We start from the raw sequence: 14,996 nt of genomic DNA on the forward strand, positions 1-14,996 counted from the left end.
TTCAGCCTTTTGCGAGCCTTCAATTAATTTGTGTCTATTCAATTTGCATATTTAATATAATATTCATTATTTAAGACATCTGTCTCCTTTGTAGGTTGACATGCATAATGCAATGTTCACATTTATATGAATAATGTGTATGGTTTTTCATTGTTTATTTTTTATACATGTACTAATAATCACATATTAGACAAAAACAGTTATTCATTAAATATTGTATTTTATTTATCTTTATGTTATAGATTACAGTACATAAACCTTCAGTCATGGGATTAAAATAAGTTTTCAATGTTTACATTTTGCAAACTCTGAGAGGATAAAAGTGTCAAGTTTAAGACGTCTGTGATTTTACAGTACAATTTTACAAACAGTATAATTGTAACAAACATAAAAGGAGGCAAAACAGTTTTGGAAAGTGCTCTTTAACATTTTGGACTGTAATGTAAATAGTGCTAAAATCTGCTCAGTTCCCTCACACGTCCCTTTATAAACATCTATCATGAGCAGTGTTTAAAAACAATCAATAAATATCAGGAATTTAAAACAATTTAGACAGCACAGAATGAATGTGCCCAATATAATTTCAAACAAATTAAGCTATTAAATGCATTATTTAATGCAATAACAAACAGTAGAAAAACAACATGTATTGTTTTTACTTTGGTCACTTTCATTCATACTGGACATTCGGGCTGGTTACATATATTAAGAAAATTTATAAATAAAACCACAACATATAATGTTTCCTATCTTAGTCTGCATAAACACCTGCCTGTTAATGTTCTAGCTAGCAAACAACTAGCTTTTCTTGGAGGCATTCAGCTTCTTTTTGATGTAATGTCCCACTAGCACCTGAGGGCGCATCTGGTAGTCGTTCAGGACATCATGAGAGCTGGTGAGCTGGTCTCCTTTCTGCCTATCCAGTAGTGTCACACACACAACAGCAGCTACAAGAACAAAAACAAGCATATTATCTCATGACCTTAACCCATAAATACCACAACCCAAAGAAACAACGGCAGGCTTAATGTGTGACAAGTTCCAAGAAGCCTTTCAAACTCAGCAAACAACATTACTGTAACTCCAATAAAAACATAAATCTTAGCCACTTATGTAAAACGTGTGCGTGTAAAATAAGCCCAGTTGAGTTCAAGTGAATGAATCTACTAAGCCGACAGAATTACAAAAATGTCCAAAAATGTGGAACTTTAGCTCATGTTTGAGACAATACCCACAAAGGTACCTTCTACCATTATACAAAAATGTGTCTTATCTAGTGTTAAAGTGAACAACAAGCATACATTTTGGCAGTTTATGATGGATACATGGATATACTGATTTACACAAAAATTACTCATTAACAATAGCTGTTAACAATTGCACACCTCGAAGATTGCTCAGTTTGCACATGGCCGCAAAGACAGATGACTCCATCTCAATGTTACGAACCCCAGCAGCATAGGCCTCAGTAAGAAAGCGCTGTTTATCATCCTCGGTGTATGAGCAGAAGGCACCATCCAGCCGAGCCTGACCTGTACAGAAACAGGTTTAAAATTAAACTCTTGCTTTCAATTAACCCTTTAATTTGTGAAATCTTACACAGTGTAAAATGATTATGTGCCTTAGCAGATTTAACAAAATAAAATAATTAAACTCTATAAAAAATGAATTCTTGTAAGAAATTTGAGTAAAAAATAACATAATACTGTGAGTAGTTTGAGTAATTCTAAATTAATACATTATTGAGTTAACTCAACTTTATTTTATCATGTATAAACCACTTACATTTGTAAAAAGGAAATTTGCTTTATAATTTTGTATTGAAGTATACATTAATGATTTGGGTAGACATAACTAACTAGACAGTGGACTTGTAGTTCCCAGCATGCTTTGCATGGGACTACATCTGGCAAATTGAAATTAAATACCTATTTTATGTGTTTTTAGCTAAAAAGAAATACTTGTTAGTGTTTAATGTTCTTTTATCTTTGAGATTTAGAAGAGTTTCTGTTTCTTCTTTGAGTTTCGTAGTTACCATTGTTCAGAAGAAAGGTGCTTGTGTTTAGACTATAGGTGACACAATGAAAATCATGATGTGCGTTAATTCACTCAATGAGAAATAACTATGCAAATGCCAGTACTGAGACCAATCTCTTGCTCAATATTATGTGGTATATAAGAGTAAAGAAAAGAGGTAATTTTACATAATGAAATCATTTAAGTAAATATTAAGTAAATATTACTTGTTTTACAGTGTAAAATTACTCAAACTTAGTTAAGTAGACTTACGTAGTTTCCATGTGTGAAATTTACTAGTTATATATTTGTGCAAAAACGTGCAAAATACAAATTAAGTAAATTCTACCTATTATTTTTTTAGTGCAGATATAAAACAATAACAAGTATTTAAAGGATTATTCCATTTTCTTAAAAAAAAATCCAGATAATTTACTCACCACCATGTCATCCAAAATGTTGATGTCTTTCTTTGTTCAGTCGAGAAGAAATTATGTTTTTTGAGGAAAACATTCCAGGATTTCTCTCATTTTAATGGACTCCAACACTTAATAGTTTTTTTCAAAGGAGTTTCAAAGGACTCTAAACGATCCCAAACGAGGCATAAGGGTCTTATCTATTGAAACGACAAGAAAAATAAAAAATATGCACTTTTAAACCACAACTAATCTTCTTCCTCCGGCTGTGTGACGAGCCCCTCGCAACCTCACGTAATTGCGTAGTGACTTAGAAAGGTCACGTGTTCCATTTTAACCATTTTAAACAATAAACTGACACAAAGACATTAATTAGTATCATTCGACATACAACATTTGCGTGAGGTGGCGTTGGCGCATAACAGGACCGGATATAGAAGAGAAGTTGTGGTTTAAAAGTGCATATTTTTTTATTTTTCGTGTCAAAAATGACAATCGTTTTGCTAGATAAGACCCTTATGCCTCGTCTGAAATCGTTTAGAGTCCTTTGAAACTCAGCTGAAAAAAACTGTTAAGTGTTGAGTTAAGTGTTGGGGTCCATTAAAGTCCATTAAAAAGAGTGAAATGTGGAATGTTTTCCTCAAAAAACATGATTTCTTCACGACTAAACAAAGAAAGACATCAACATTTTGGATGACATGGTGGTGAGTAAATTATCTGGATTTTTTAAAGAAAATTGACTCATCCTTTAAGGTTAGATCTGATGTTATCATACCTTCATAAAAGTCAAGCGTGCACATTGTGTTACCAATGACAGTTTCGAACTCTGCAAGGTCTTGGCCACACTTGAGCAGCTCCTCTGCAAGTTTGCCATCAAGATCAGTGTCCCTTACGACCGGTTTGCCCAGGATAATCTGCTCGAGGTAGGGGCGGAACATAGCATCAACCGACTGCTTGGTAACCACCACGGTGCCTGGCTTTAAACCTGACAAAAGGGCAGACAGAAAAACAATCATGTGCCTCACTACTGTATGTGTAATGAACCATTGGCCAAGCTGAGAGAATGGCTGTCTGTAACAACAAGGGTTTTGTGCATCTAAGCAGTAAATTCAAAGCGAAACGACATTTCATTCATGGGTCTGTTAACAGCAATGACGTCTATTGTATTAGCAATTTCAACATACAGTATGTGTACAGTCATAATGCCAGAAAATTATGTAAAAAAATTTCCAGCTTACAACACACGGGTGTGGTTTGACATGTTTTCGAAAGCACAGGAAGGCCTTTTTGAGTAAGCAGTTAAATGTCAAAAGCAAATGTACCTATTCCACCTGATGTCCCAATGCGCACTACTGTAACATCAGTACAGCGAGCGTGATAGAGCAGCTTGATAAGCTCATGCAACATTATGGAGATTGACGGGATGCCCATGCCATGCTAGAACACACAAAAAACCTAATGTTAATACTCAGACAAACTTTGATGATTTATAAAAAAAAACAACGTGTTGGATGTATAATGCTACACATAGCGCTATACATGAATCTGAGCTCACTCACACTGACGGACAGCACAGGTCCAATTTTGTACATGGCGTAGCGATCGGTTCCTGCGCATATATTTGGGTACTCTCCATTAGGGTCCTCGAGCCCCAGCTCCTTTGCAATGTATTCAGTGAAAGACTTCATTCTCCACGCACTTCCACCTACACACACAAACTACAGGAACACGTAAACCCACATATTTAATATTAACAAATAGCTAAAACATATATATTTAAAAATATAAGAGTGTTGATGTGATTTGACATTACTTTGACGTCTCCAAACATGGCTGGCAAGTCGTGACTGGATGTCCCGAGGTTAAAGTGGTAGAGGATGTCATCCTTCATGGCATCCAAATGAGGATTGGTAACACAAATGGACCTATGCATGGATTATAAGTTAGACAGTTGCATGAAGCAGGTAATATGCTACCTATTGTCCCTGGTAAAAAAAATAAACTGGTATAAAGTACGACCTTAATCACACACCATAAAGTACAAATACAGACGAGATCACTCTAGGGTCATGAAAAGGACATGGTGAGGAAATTCCTTGGTTTTGTATTGCTACCTACTACAGTACTAAATTAAACTTTGCTTACTAACATTTCACATGACACGAATGCGAGAATGTGTCATTTATTTCTTATCAAAGTGTAAATGGTTAACAAATGTAAAATCATTTTAATCAATCATTTGACTGACAGCACATCAGAGAAGACGGCAGGGAGTGCGTGCATAATAAAACATAAACGGAAATTTCTCGATGCACTTGAATTTAATTCATTACCCTTCACACGTCCCATTCTTCTCTTCACCCGTCCCGTTCTTCTCTTCACCCCGCGGCATTTTTGGTGTATCCCTATGAATTGGTACACAATGACAAACCATCACATTTTACTGTACTAGAAACAATGTTCAGCATAAGCGCTCAGCATTTAGAAAGAAATGTCTTTGAATAAAACGTAATATACATTACCTTTGTGTGTCAACTTTACGTCTTTAAACGAGCTGTCTGCCGGCGAGAACGCGCTTTATAAAACACCGACGGTTTCTGTAAGTTACAGCTGCGAAATTCCGGCCGCACCGCTGGTGTACGTGACAGTATCGCGCTAGCATCGCGCGGTGTGTTTTTCCACCAGCGTTCTGAAAAACCCCGCCCCCTGCGACAGGATGAGCAATACGAATGGAACGTTGAGATGTCAGTCACATTTATGATCATAATAAAGGCGGGACCTAATTTCTATGGAATGTAACCGGTAAGGGAAAGATTGACGCACGAGCACAACATATGTATCCGTGTTGTTGTTTTTATTAATTCTGTTCACTATTGCCGTTTTACTTTCATTACTGATATCCCACAGGCTTGAATTGTTCTCGTAACAGACTATTTTTATATTCCTGCACACAAACAAACTGTTATATACAGTACGATAAACCAGATACTGTACCAGTTTCCAAATTGAAAAATTACTGAGGGAAAAAAAACACAAACGAAGCAAAGCAGCAAGTAAAACAAACTTTTTCTTTACTGAGTGTAATGAGCTTGTAGAGCAAATATTAAGACAATACATTTTGTAAACATGTTTAAACACAAATTCCTGTAACAAAACATTGCTTTCACCTACTTCACTGAAATAAATGATGCATACATTTATACAAACAAAAATATTGAAATATTAAGTGTATTATTACAATCATTGCAAGGTTTTGTCATCCAGTAGACTAAATAGTTATCAAAAAGAATGTGCCAGATATGTGTTGCTTGCCCAACCCTTGAATCCAACCTCTTTGCAATATCCAGTAAGTACAGCTGGCAAGTTACAATCAAACATCTCTGAGTTCTAACTTAAGCACGAAAACCCCTTATAAGTCACTTCAAGATGCACATCTTCAAGCAAATACACTTCAAATCTAAATATCAGCAAACATCACAGATCATCACATTGTAGTGCAGCACAAAACCACCAGTATATGAAAAATATCAAAAGCCAGAGTTAGAAATCACAGTTGTTTGATGAGGTAAAACAAAAAAAGAGGTTTGATCAAGGACAAAGACAGAGTTTAAGGCAATTTTTTTTAATATACATTTTTGCAGAATAAATGCAGAATAAAAATGATGTGTTTAGGAAAGGGAAGCAGTTTTATATTTCTTTTTCAAAGAGAACATGTTTTTCCTTCACAATTCTTTTGTTTTTACTGTAAAGCTGAAAAGATGTTTTTCTCCACTTACATCTTTGAATATGAACTTAACTTGTGATGGATTCCGACATACAGAAACTTAAAAGGGCAAGATTTTTAACCATTTACACATTACTCCCATGTAGTGCAGTTTTAGAGACCCATTTTTAAATAATAATAAAAATAGACTGTAAGGAATTCTCCACATCAGACAACCCTATAAAAAGAAAGGTTTATAGGTAAACCGTAAATCATCCTGTAGGTGACACCATTTGTCATGCATGATGTACTGATTACTTGAGTGAATGCACTTACATGTCCTCTTTCTTGAAGTTATTGACATTGGGCACAATACGAGTCCTCTAGATTGGGTCAAAGATGGAAAGATCAGACACAAACCTTTAACATCAATTGTGCATGCGTGTATATTTTTGTAGATCTATAAAGGTATCACCTCTAAGAAAACTATTATTTGACAAGTAACTATCTGTATTATAAAATCTACATTAAGTAAGGAATAATGTAAAGGCATCAGGTTGTTATCGCAGAAATAAGCCAATAACAACATGCTGCCTGTACATTATCTCGCTTACTACACGGCTATCTACCTCATTAGTAAGGTAAGGAGCATTGAATATTGATTTCAAATATTTTATTTGCTCATTTTTAATGAATACAGACCTTCCGTGAGGAAAACACTTTTACTTTCGGTTTTGAGATAAGACAAGACGTTCAAATGTCACGAACGCACTATTTGGTTTAATTATTTGTAAATATAATGCCGGATATGTTATTTTAAAGCATATTTATATTGAATTATTTAGTACAAATAAACTGTACCTGTCAAAATGATTTGCTGCAATGCGGGTTACTGTGTGTTATTAGTTTTGAGCGGTAGTTATGTAAAAGGAAGAAGCTTCTGGCCAATCAGAATCTAGCATTTTAGAGAGCCGTGTAATAAGTAAGGAGTAAGTGATGACGGGGCATAAAATTCTTCAAAAATAATGCACATCCAAGGTGGTAATAATGCCGAAGGACCGGAAGTAATTCAAAGGACCGGAGTGAATTATTCCACTTGTACCACGGTTACCACAGACATTGCTCTGGTGGTTATTTTAAGCCATTTGACAGGTCAGTTGTGTTTATGCATAACAGTTGAACATTTCTTAACCAATCAAAATAAAGCATTCAACAGCCCTGTGGTATAAAGCAATTAATAACTCACTCCATTCTCCAAAACAACAGGATGCTCTGGCAAAAACTCAGGTTTCTTCTTGGCCAATGGACAACTTGCCATCTTGATAAGAAAGTCCCTGGTGTAGCATATCCTTTCTTCTGCAATAAAATATAAAGCATTAGCTCCAAATTTCTCTCCAAATTTTATTTAAAGGAAATGTTCACAGAAACTTAAAGGAACAGTATGTAGGATTGTGGCCAAACTGGTATTGCAATTACAAAACTTGTGGCTCAAACTGGTACTGCAATCACACAGCTGGTGGCCAATACACAAAATGACAACATAAACATCAGTTGAGGGCTGCAACTCCACTTTTTAAATGACAATATCCTGGCCGGACCACTGTTGAGTGATATAAGTATTTGAAATGAAATGATTCTTAATGTCTAGTGACATATCAGGGCCATTTTATGATTAATTGATATACATTTCTTACTTACTGTTCCTTTAATGCCATCCTAGGCCTATGACTTAATTTCTTCAGCTGAACACATTTAGAGTTATATTAAATAGTAGTCTGGCTCTTCCTAGCTTTGTAATGGCGTTCAAAAGTGGCCATTTTGAAATCCAATATATATCTTCTGATGCGAAACTATACATTTCTGAGAGAAAACTATTCATACTTTGAGTGTATTTAGCAATCGATACGTAACGTTTGAATAGAAACACATCTAGATCAAAAATGCGGCATGCTGGCTCCACGTCGGTACTTGCGAGAGCCAATTATCATCTTCAGTAATAGCGTGGAGCTGGCGTGCGGTGTTTGGCTGAATAAAGTGGGGTATTTTTTGGTAAACTATTCCTTTAATGCACTTTATACAATCTGAACTATTTGTTTTTCTCTTATATATGTTAAGGAAAATGTCTACCTTTCTTTTCAGGTTGGGGACTTTTTAGGTTACTTGTGGTTTGAAGATGAAGGATTTCGTACAACTGCTCCACTTTAATACTGTTGTCCTGTCATTATTAAACAAAGGGTCAGATACACTCAATAACACAGGAATAGGAGAAAGGCCACAATTACACAACAAGCATAATGTTTAACACAATAAAATTGCACGGCTTACCGGCTTTTTAACTGGCTTTTCAAATGGCTTGATCATCACATTGCTTTGTGGTACTATGGGTGGCCCGTTCAATGAATCATAAAAGCACACACACACACACACACACACACACACACACACACACACACACACACACACACACACACACACACACACAGAGAGAGAGAGAGAAACACATAAAACAAATATTGTAAATATTTCTTGATCCAGACATTTATCTTCATAACCGTTTCTAAGACTTTCTTAGTTTTAACATCCTTTTCATGTGTCATGTTTTGTCGGTTCAGGAGGAATGTAAGGTAGTTGCTGTTCGCCTTCAAATGACTCTTGCTTTTATAAATAAAATCATCTTGCCATAAGATTTAAAGCAAATGAACAGTGCAAACTGATCAATTTAAGCTGGAGAAAACAAACCAGCTGCAACAGTTTAAGGATGAACTCACATTATGTGAATCAAACAGTACCCGAGTACGTTTGATCCTAAAGTACAGTTTGTATGGCTTTTGTGATCGCTCTGTACTGTACCAAAGCGCACTACACTTAACCATACCCAGGTGCGCTCGGGGTACGGTTCAGTTGATTTGGGGGTGGGGCAAGCCTGGGTTAAGGATGATGTGACTGTGCCCTAAAAGTAATCCAATTCCATGAAAAGTGGACTTGACAACACTGCTTAATGATGGAAGGAGAATGTCTGTGCAAACACGGTGCACTTACAGTGAGGAAAATAAGTATTTGAACATCCTGCTATTTTGCAAGTTCTCCCACTTAGAAATCATGGAGGGGTCTGAAATTGTCATCGTAGGTGATTGTCCACTGTAGGAGACATAATCTAAAAAATAAAATCCAGAAATCACAATGTATGATTTTTTTTAACTATTTATTTGTATGATACAGCTGCAAATAAGTATTTGAACACCTGTCTATCAGCTAAAATTCTGACCCTCAAAGACCTGTTAGTCTGCCATTTAAAATGTCCACCTCCACTCCATTTACTATCATAAATTAGATGCACCTGTTTAAGGTCGTTAGCTGCATAAAGACACCTGTCCACACCATACAATCAGTAAGAATCCAACTACTAACATGGCAAAGACCAAAGAGCTGTACAAAAACACTAGAAACAAAATTGTAAGATGTCCATGCAAGATCTCACCTCATGGGGTATCAATGACCCTAAGAAAGGTGAGAAATCAGCCCAGAACTACACGGGAGGAGCTGGTCAATGACCTGAAAAGAGCTGGGACCACCGTTTCCAAGGTCACTATTGTTAATACACTAAGAAGTCATGGTTTGAAATCATGCATGGCACGGAAGGTTCCCCTGCTTAAACCAGCACATGTTCAGGCCCGTCTAAAGTTTGCCAATGACCATTTGGATGATCCAGAGGAGTCTTGGAAGAAAGTCATGTGGTCAGATGAGACCAAAATAGAACTTTTTGGTCATAATTCCACTAAACGTGTTTGGAGTACCATCCCAAGAACACCATCCCTACTGTGAAGCATGGGGGTGGTAGCATCATGCTTTGGGGGTGTTTTTCTGCACATGGGACGGGGCGACTGCACTGTATTAAGGAGAGGATGACCGGGGCCACGTATTGTGAGATTTTAGGGAACAACCTCCTTCCCTCAGTTACAGCATTGAAGATGGGTCGAGGCTGAGTCTTCCAACATGACAATGACCTGAAGCACACAGCCATGATAACCAAGGAGTGGCTTTGTAAGAAGCATATCAAGATTCTGCCATGGCCTAGCCAGTCTCCAGACCTAAACCCAATAGAGAATCTTTGGAGAGAGCTCAAACTCCATGTTTCTCAGCGACAGGCCAGAAACCTGACTGATCTAGAGAAGATCTGTGTGGAGGAGTAAGCCAAAATCCCTCCTGCAGTGTGTGCAAACCTGGTGCAAAACTACAGGAAATTTTTGAAAATTACAGAGACTTTGACCTCTGCAATTGCAAACAAAGGCTACTGTGCCAAATATTAACATTGATTTTCTCAGGTGATCAAATACTTGTGTATCATACAAATAAAGTAATAAAAAAATCATACATTGTGATTTCTGAATTTTTTTAAGATTATGTCTCTCACAGTGGACATGCACCTACGATGACAATTTCAGACCCCTCCATGATTTTTAAGTGGGAGAATTTGCAAAATAGTAGGGTGTTCAAACACTTATTTTCCTCACTGTAAGTATGCAAATAAACAGTTTGATAGGCAAGCAGGACATCCTATAATTGACTGAATGCAATGATTGGGCAAACATTTTTTGGTCCTTTACCTTCCACAGAATATATACATTTATATACATGTAAATTGCTATTAACCAGCATGGTAAAAGGTGTTCTACCCCACCTTAAACTCTGTGTGAACATTGCCACATTGTACCTTGATTTATGTTAAGACGACGCAGTGGCCTTGCTGGCTCCAAATTTCTGACGATCCTCTTTGAAACGTCCATTTTTCTGCTAAACAGGGCAAAGAGTAAACATATTAACTTGTGTCCAAGGCTTAATGATGTACAATATCTGTAACAATGCATTGCAGTTCTCATCACCGTTCAGATATATGACAATTAATTGTTTCTATGACTATGAGTAAAATACCATAGCACACACAAAATCATGCTGTCTTACACAATTTACTGACATCAGTTTTCATGATGGACTTTAAATAAATTTCACCACAGATTATATGCAAGTTCAAGTAAGAACCATGTCATGTCATTCCCATTACATCCAGTGAGAAACAGAAGGATTTGTATTAATGTCAGTCCAGTTAAAGGGATAGTTCACCCAAAATTTGCTGTTAATTTATGGCACTTTTTCATTGAATAGTACCAAACGGGTCGGGTTAGCCCACCCCACTGGGAACATTACTGATGAGAAACGCATAAGAATAGCAGTTGATTTTTTGCCCAGCTCTAATACGATGTATATCTATAAAGTGCGCATTACCCTCTCGCTCTATAGGTGGTGCTAAGAGGCTATTTTGCCAACCGCCACCAAAAACCACAAGAAGATTGTGCTCATGTTTGGCAGAGGCTCTGCATTAACACTAATAATGTTGTAAATAAAGTTGAATTTCTAGCAAAAAACAGATCGATTGGCTACACAAGACGTCCATATTTCACTAGGAGTCCTGGGAAATACTTTTGTATTGGATATATCTGCTTTTTGAACTAAAAAAAAACCCTCTAAATATCTTCTTTATTGTTCTACTGAAGAAGAAAAAAATGCCACCAACATATCAAATGGCCTGAGAGTGAGTAAATAAACAAACAATGTAAAAAAATGAACTATCCCTTTAATAACCAGTTAAATATGGCAGTGAGGAAGATGGCAACTAAAAAAGTTTGATGCTTTTCAGACCTTGTGCTCAAGAAAGCTACAGGAAAGTTTTAACTGGCTGTTAAACCTCTAACAAATGTATAACGATAGATGACACAAGCTTAGTTTGTGACCCTGTCTGTGAAATCCAGGCATGAGCATCAAAGTTTTGATTTTAGTCATTGATTTCAATCTTTGACACGGCCTTACTCAGTTAATATTGAAGATTTTAAGGTTATATTTTCACAGAATATTATTTACAGTATGTAGAAACGATTTTATGTAGAAAACAGTAAATCACAAATAAATGACTAGCTGGGTTTTCACAGGCATGGTCGTAAATCTACTTTTTAAAAATATCAGTCAGTATAAAAACGTTTAATTGAAATTAAAACAAATAATGGCCCATACTCATCTGTAAAATGAATTAGACAAGTGTAAAGATGAAAAGCAAATGCTAAGTTAAACTTTATCATTTGAATCCATCCGTTCCTGCTAGCTGGCTAGCCATGATGACTGCAAACTTTTTTCTTCACAATCTTGTTTTACCAGAATATCATGCTCCCGACAGACTAAAAGTAATTTATACTTTCGTACGAAACAAACAAATAAACCAAGTAATGTCATCTTACATTTTGTCATTGACAAAGCGTCGAGCTTCAGCCTCCGTCATTTTCACATACACACACACCGGGAAAACATTCAACCTCAGCTCGTGACTCTTCATCTGTCCGCTCGAGCTCCCTGCTGCTGATGACCCGACACATCACGGGTCAAATTAATATTTAAAAGTTATTTTAATATCTGTTTATTTTATTTTGTTTATTTAAAAAAAAATTAAGTGACACTGCTGTACTATAATTTTACAATGACATAACTAATGATGCTCCATGTGCCATGACTACAGTTTAAAATTTTTTTTAATGCTGCATGTAATAAAAATAAATGACAAAATATTCCAATTAAACATTTCACTTTTTGTCTAGTGTCAACACACAATTGTTTTATTTCAATTTTAAATGAATGATTAGATTAAATTACGAATAATAAAAGTTTTTTATTGAAAGAAGTGAGAAAATGGTAATTGCTTTGTGCAAAGGATGTGAGAAACTTTTTGAGGTCTAAATCAGATGTGAGGTTTCATCTGACATAATCAAAGTCTTTACTTTTTCAGGGGTGTAAGTAGACAGATGCTAGGAAATACAAATTCTAAACCCAAACTTACCACCCACCACAAACCTTCCATTAACCACAGCATGGATTAAATATAGGCCTATTAAATATAAGGCAGACAAGATGAAACATATTGCTAGCTAAACTCAAGCCTTTACCCAAGCCTCACATCTTCTGTGTACCATACATTTAAGGCTGGTCAGATTATTGCATTGTAATATTTTATAATATTCCTGAAGTTTATTTCATCAGATGCAGAAAAGCTTATCCACGGGTTTTATGACCTCTAGAATAGACTATTGTAACTTGTTACTCGGGGGATGTCACGCAAATCAGGTAAACAAGTTACAGCTGGTTCAAAACCCCACCGCAAGAGTGCTTATACTCGATCTAAAAAGTATGACCACATAAGTCAAATTCTGGTATCTTTACACTGGCTACCAGTTTAATATCGCATACAATTTAAAATATTACTAATCACCTACAAAGCCTTAAATGGCCTAGCACCCTTGTATATTAAAGAATTACTATCAGAATACAATCTATCACGTACACTGCGATCACAAAATTCTGGTCACTTAATTATCCCTAGAATATCAAAAGTGTCTAAAGGTGGTAGATCCTTTTCATATTTAGCCCCTAAGCTCTGGAATGATTTACCAAATAATGTTCGAGTATCAGACACAGTCGATCAATTTAAAGCTAAACTTAAGCCATTCTTCTTTAACAAAGCATTCACATAAAATGTCCAGTAAATGTATTTATCCCACAAAAGTTTGTCCAGAACAAAGCATTCACATAACTCATCTGGGTAATATATTTATGCCGCAATAGTTAGCCTGTCTGGAACCGAGCTGATTTAAACCACATTACTGTATGACACTTGCATTACATGTGAACGGCCCCTATGCTAATAGGATTCTGTTTCTCTCTCCCTGTCTCGTCCTCGACCCCGAGGACAATGAGACAAACAGACCCAGTTCCTGCTGCTTGAAGGTCATCACACCACTGATCTACTGACCGTCCTTCAACGTGATGCCCAGCCGATGCCTGACCAACGACCACCAGCTGAACCAGTTTAATCCGCTTACCCGTTCACATACCTCAATAGTATTTATATTTATATATATATATATATATATATATATATATATATATATATATATATATATATGCATCTCTCTCAGGGTTTTTTCTCGTCCTAGGAGTTTTCCCCTTGGACTAGCCAGGAGGGTTTTTCTCCTAGGGGGTTTCATCCCCTGGAGAGTCCGCCACCATTGGCTTAACTTAATACTTTACTGTATACGTTACATTATTACTATGCTCGCTTTTCTATGCTTTTCCTACATCTATTAATTTAAAGCTGCTTTGAAACTATTAACAATTGTGAAAAGCGCTTTATAAATAAAATTGAATTGAAATGTCTGGTATACCATGTACTTCATATTATTTTTTTACCAGCTAGACATCCTTTGTTATAAGAAGCTGAATGGTAGACATTTTTGTTAACTAGGAAAACAAGTGCTTCTCACACAGGCCTTCTTGTCATGAGAATCATTGCTTTGCATTGACCATTTTGCACTGAAAACATGACCTTAATGACCTGTTGCTTTTTTATAACACACTCTCCCAAAGGATTTTCCCCAAATCCTTCTGCTATTTCCTGAAAGACAAACATACTGCTGCAAAACAGTTGTATAGTACTTTACAGACTGATGCATCTTATAATGGAGCACTGTTTAGTTTCTTCAAAATCTCAATTTTAGGTGAATCTCCACTGTGCATCTCTATAATGTATGCTTTTTTGCTGCAGAAACGCTGAGATGTACATCGATTACTGCCTTTGATATGGCCCATCATTCTGGCACTGTCTAAAAACGCACAGTACTTGTTAGAAATATGTTAATTTTATTGCTACCACCCACCTCTAGTCTTGTCTCTGTCAGTCCCACACTTTCACGAAGGAGGTGGTAGTTGTTACATTAAGATTAATTATACTATAGTGCCCTCTAGTGACGTTTTTCATTTGATCGTGG

The 14,996-nt window shown here is 36.3% G+C and overlaps 2 protein-coding genes across 3 annotated transcripts; both read right to left on the reverse strand.

The window, feature by feature from the left end:
* Positions 1–202: 202 nt before the first annotated feature.
* On the reverse strand, positions 203–5,109 carry upp1 (uridine phosphorylase 1). Its single transcript, XM_065260778.2, has 8 exons — positions 4,955–5,109; positions 4,766–4,837; positions 4,246–4,357; positions 3,992–4,150; positions 3,755–3,869; positions 3,208–3,417; positions 1,386–1,532; positions 203–947 (listed from the first exon to the last, which is right to left on the reverse strand). The coding sequence occupies exons 2-8, from the start codon at positions 4,822–4,824 to the stop codon at positions 799–801; spliced, it is 951 nt and encodes a 316-aa protein (XP_065116850.1). The 5' UTR covers positions 4,825–4,837; positions 4,955–5,109; the 3' UTR covers positions 203–798.
* Positions 5,110–5,481: 372 nt separating this feature from the next.
* On the reverse strand, positions 5,482–12,532 carry gra (granulito). Of its 2 annotated transcripts, none has more exons than XM_065261280.1 (7): positions 12,420–12,532; positions 10,847–10,926; positions 8,461–8,513; positions 8,263–8,350; positions 7,382–7,488; positions 6,472–6,518; positions 5,482–6,373 (listed from the first exon to the last, which is right to left on the reverse strand). In XM_065261280.1, exons 1-7 carry the CDS (start codon positions 12,512–12,514, stop codon positions 6,364–6,366), a joined length of 480 nt encoding a protein of 159 aa, XP_065117352.1. In that variant the 5' UTR covers positions 12,515–12,532; the 3' UTR covers positions 5,482–6,363. The 2 variants fall into 2 exon arrangements, with proteins under 2 accessions (XP_065117352.1, XP_065117351.1); XM_065261279.1 differs by having other exon boundaries at positions 7,382–7,491.
* Between the last annotated feature and the right edge of the window lie 2,464 nt (positions 12,533–14,996).

The sequence above is a fragment of the Paramisgurnus dabryanus genome, chromosome 13 (genome assembly GCF_030506205.2).
Source record: "Paramisgurnus dabryanus chromosome 13, PD_genome_1.1, whole genome shotgun sequence".
NCBI lineage: Eukaryota > Metazoa > Chordata > Actinopteri > Cypriniformes > Cobitidae > Paramisgurnus > Paramisgurnus dabryanus.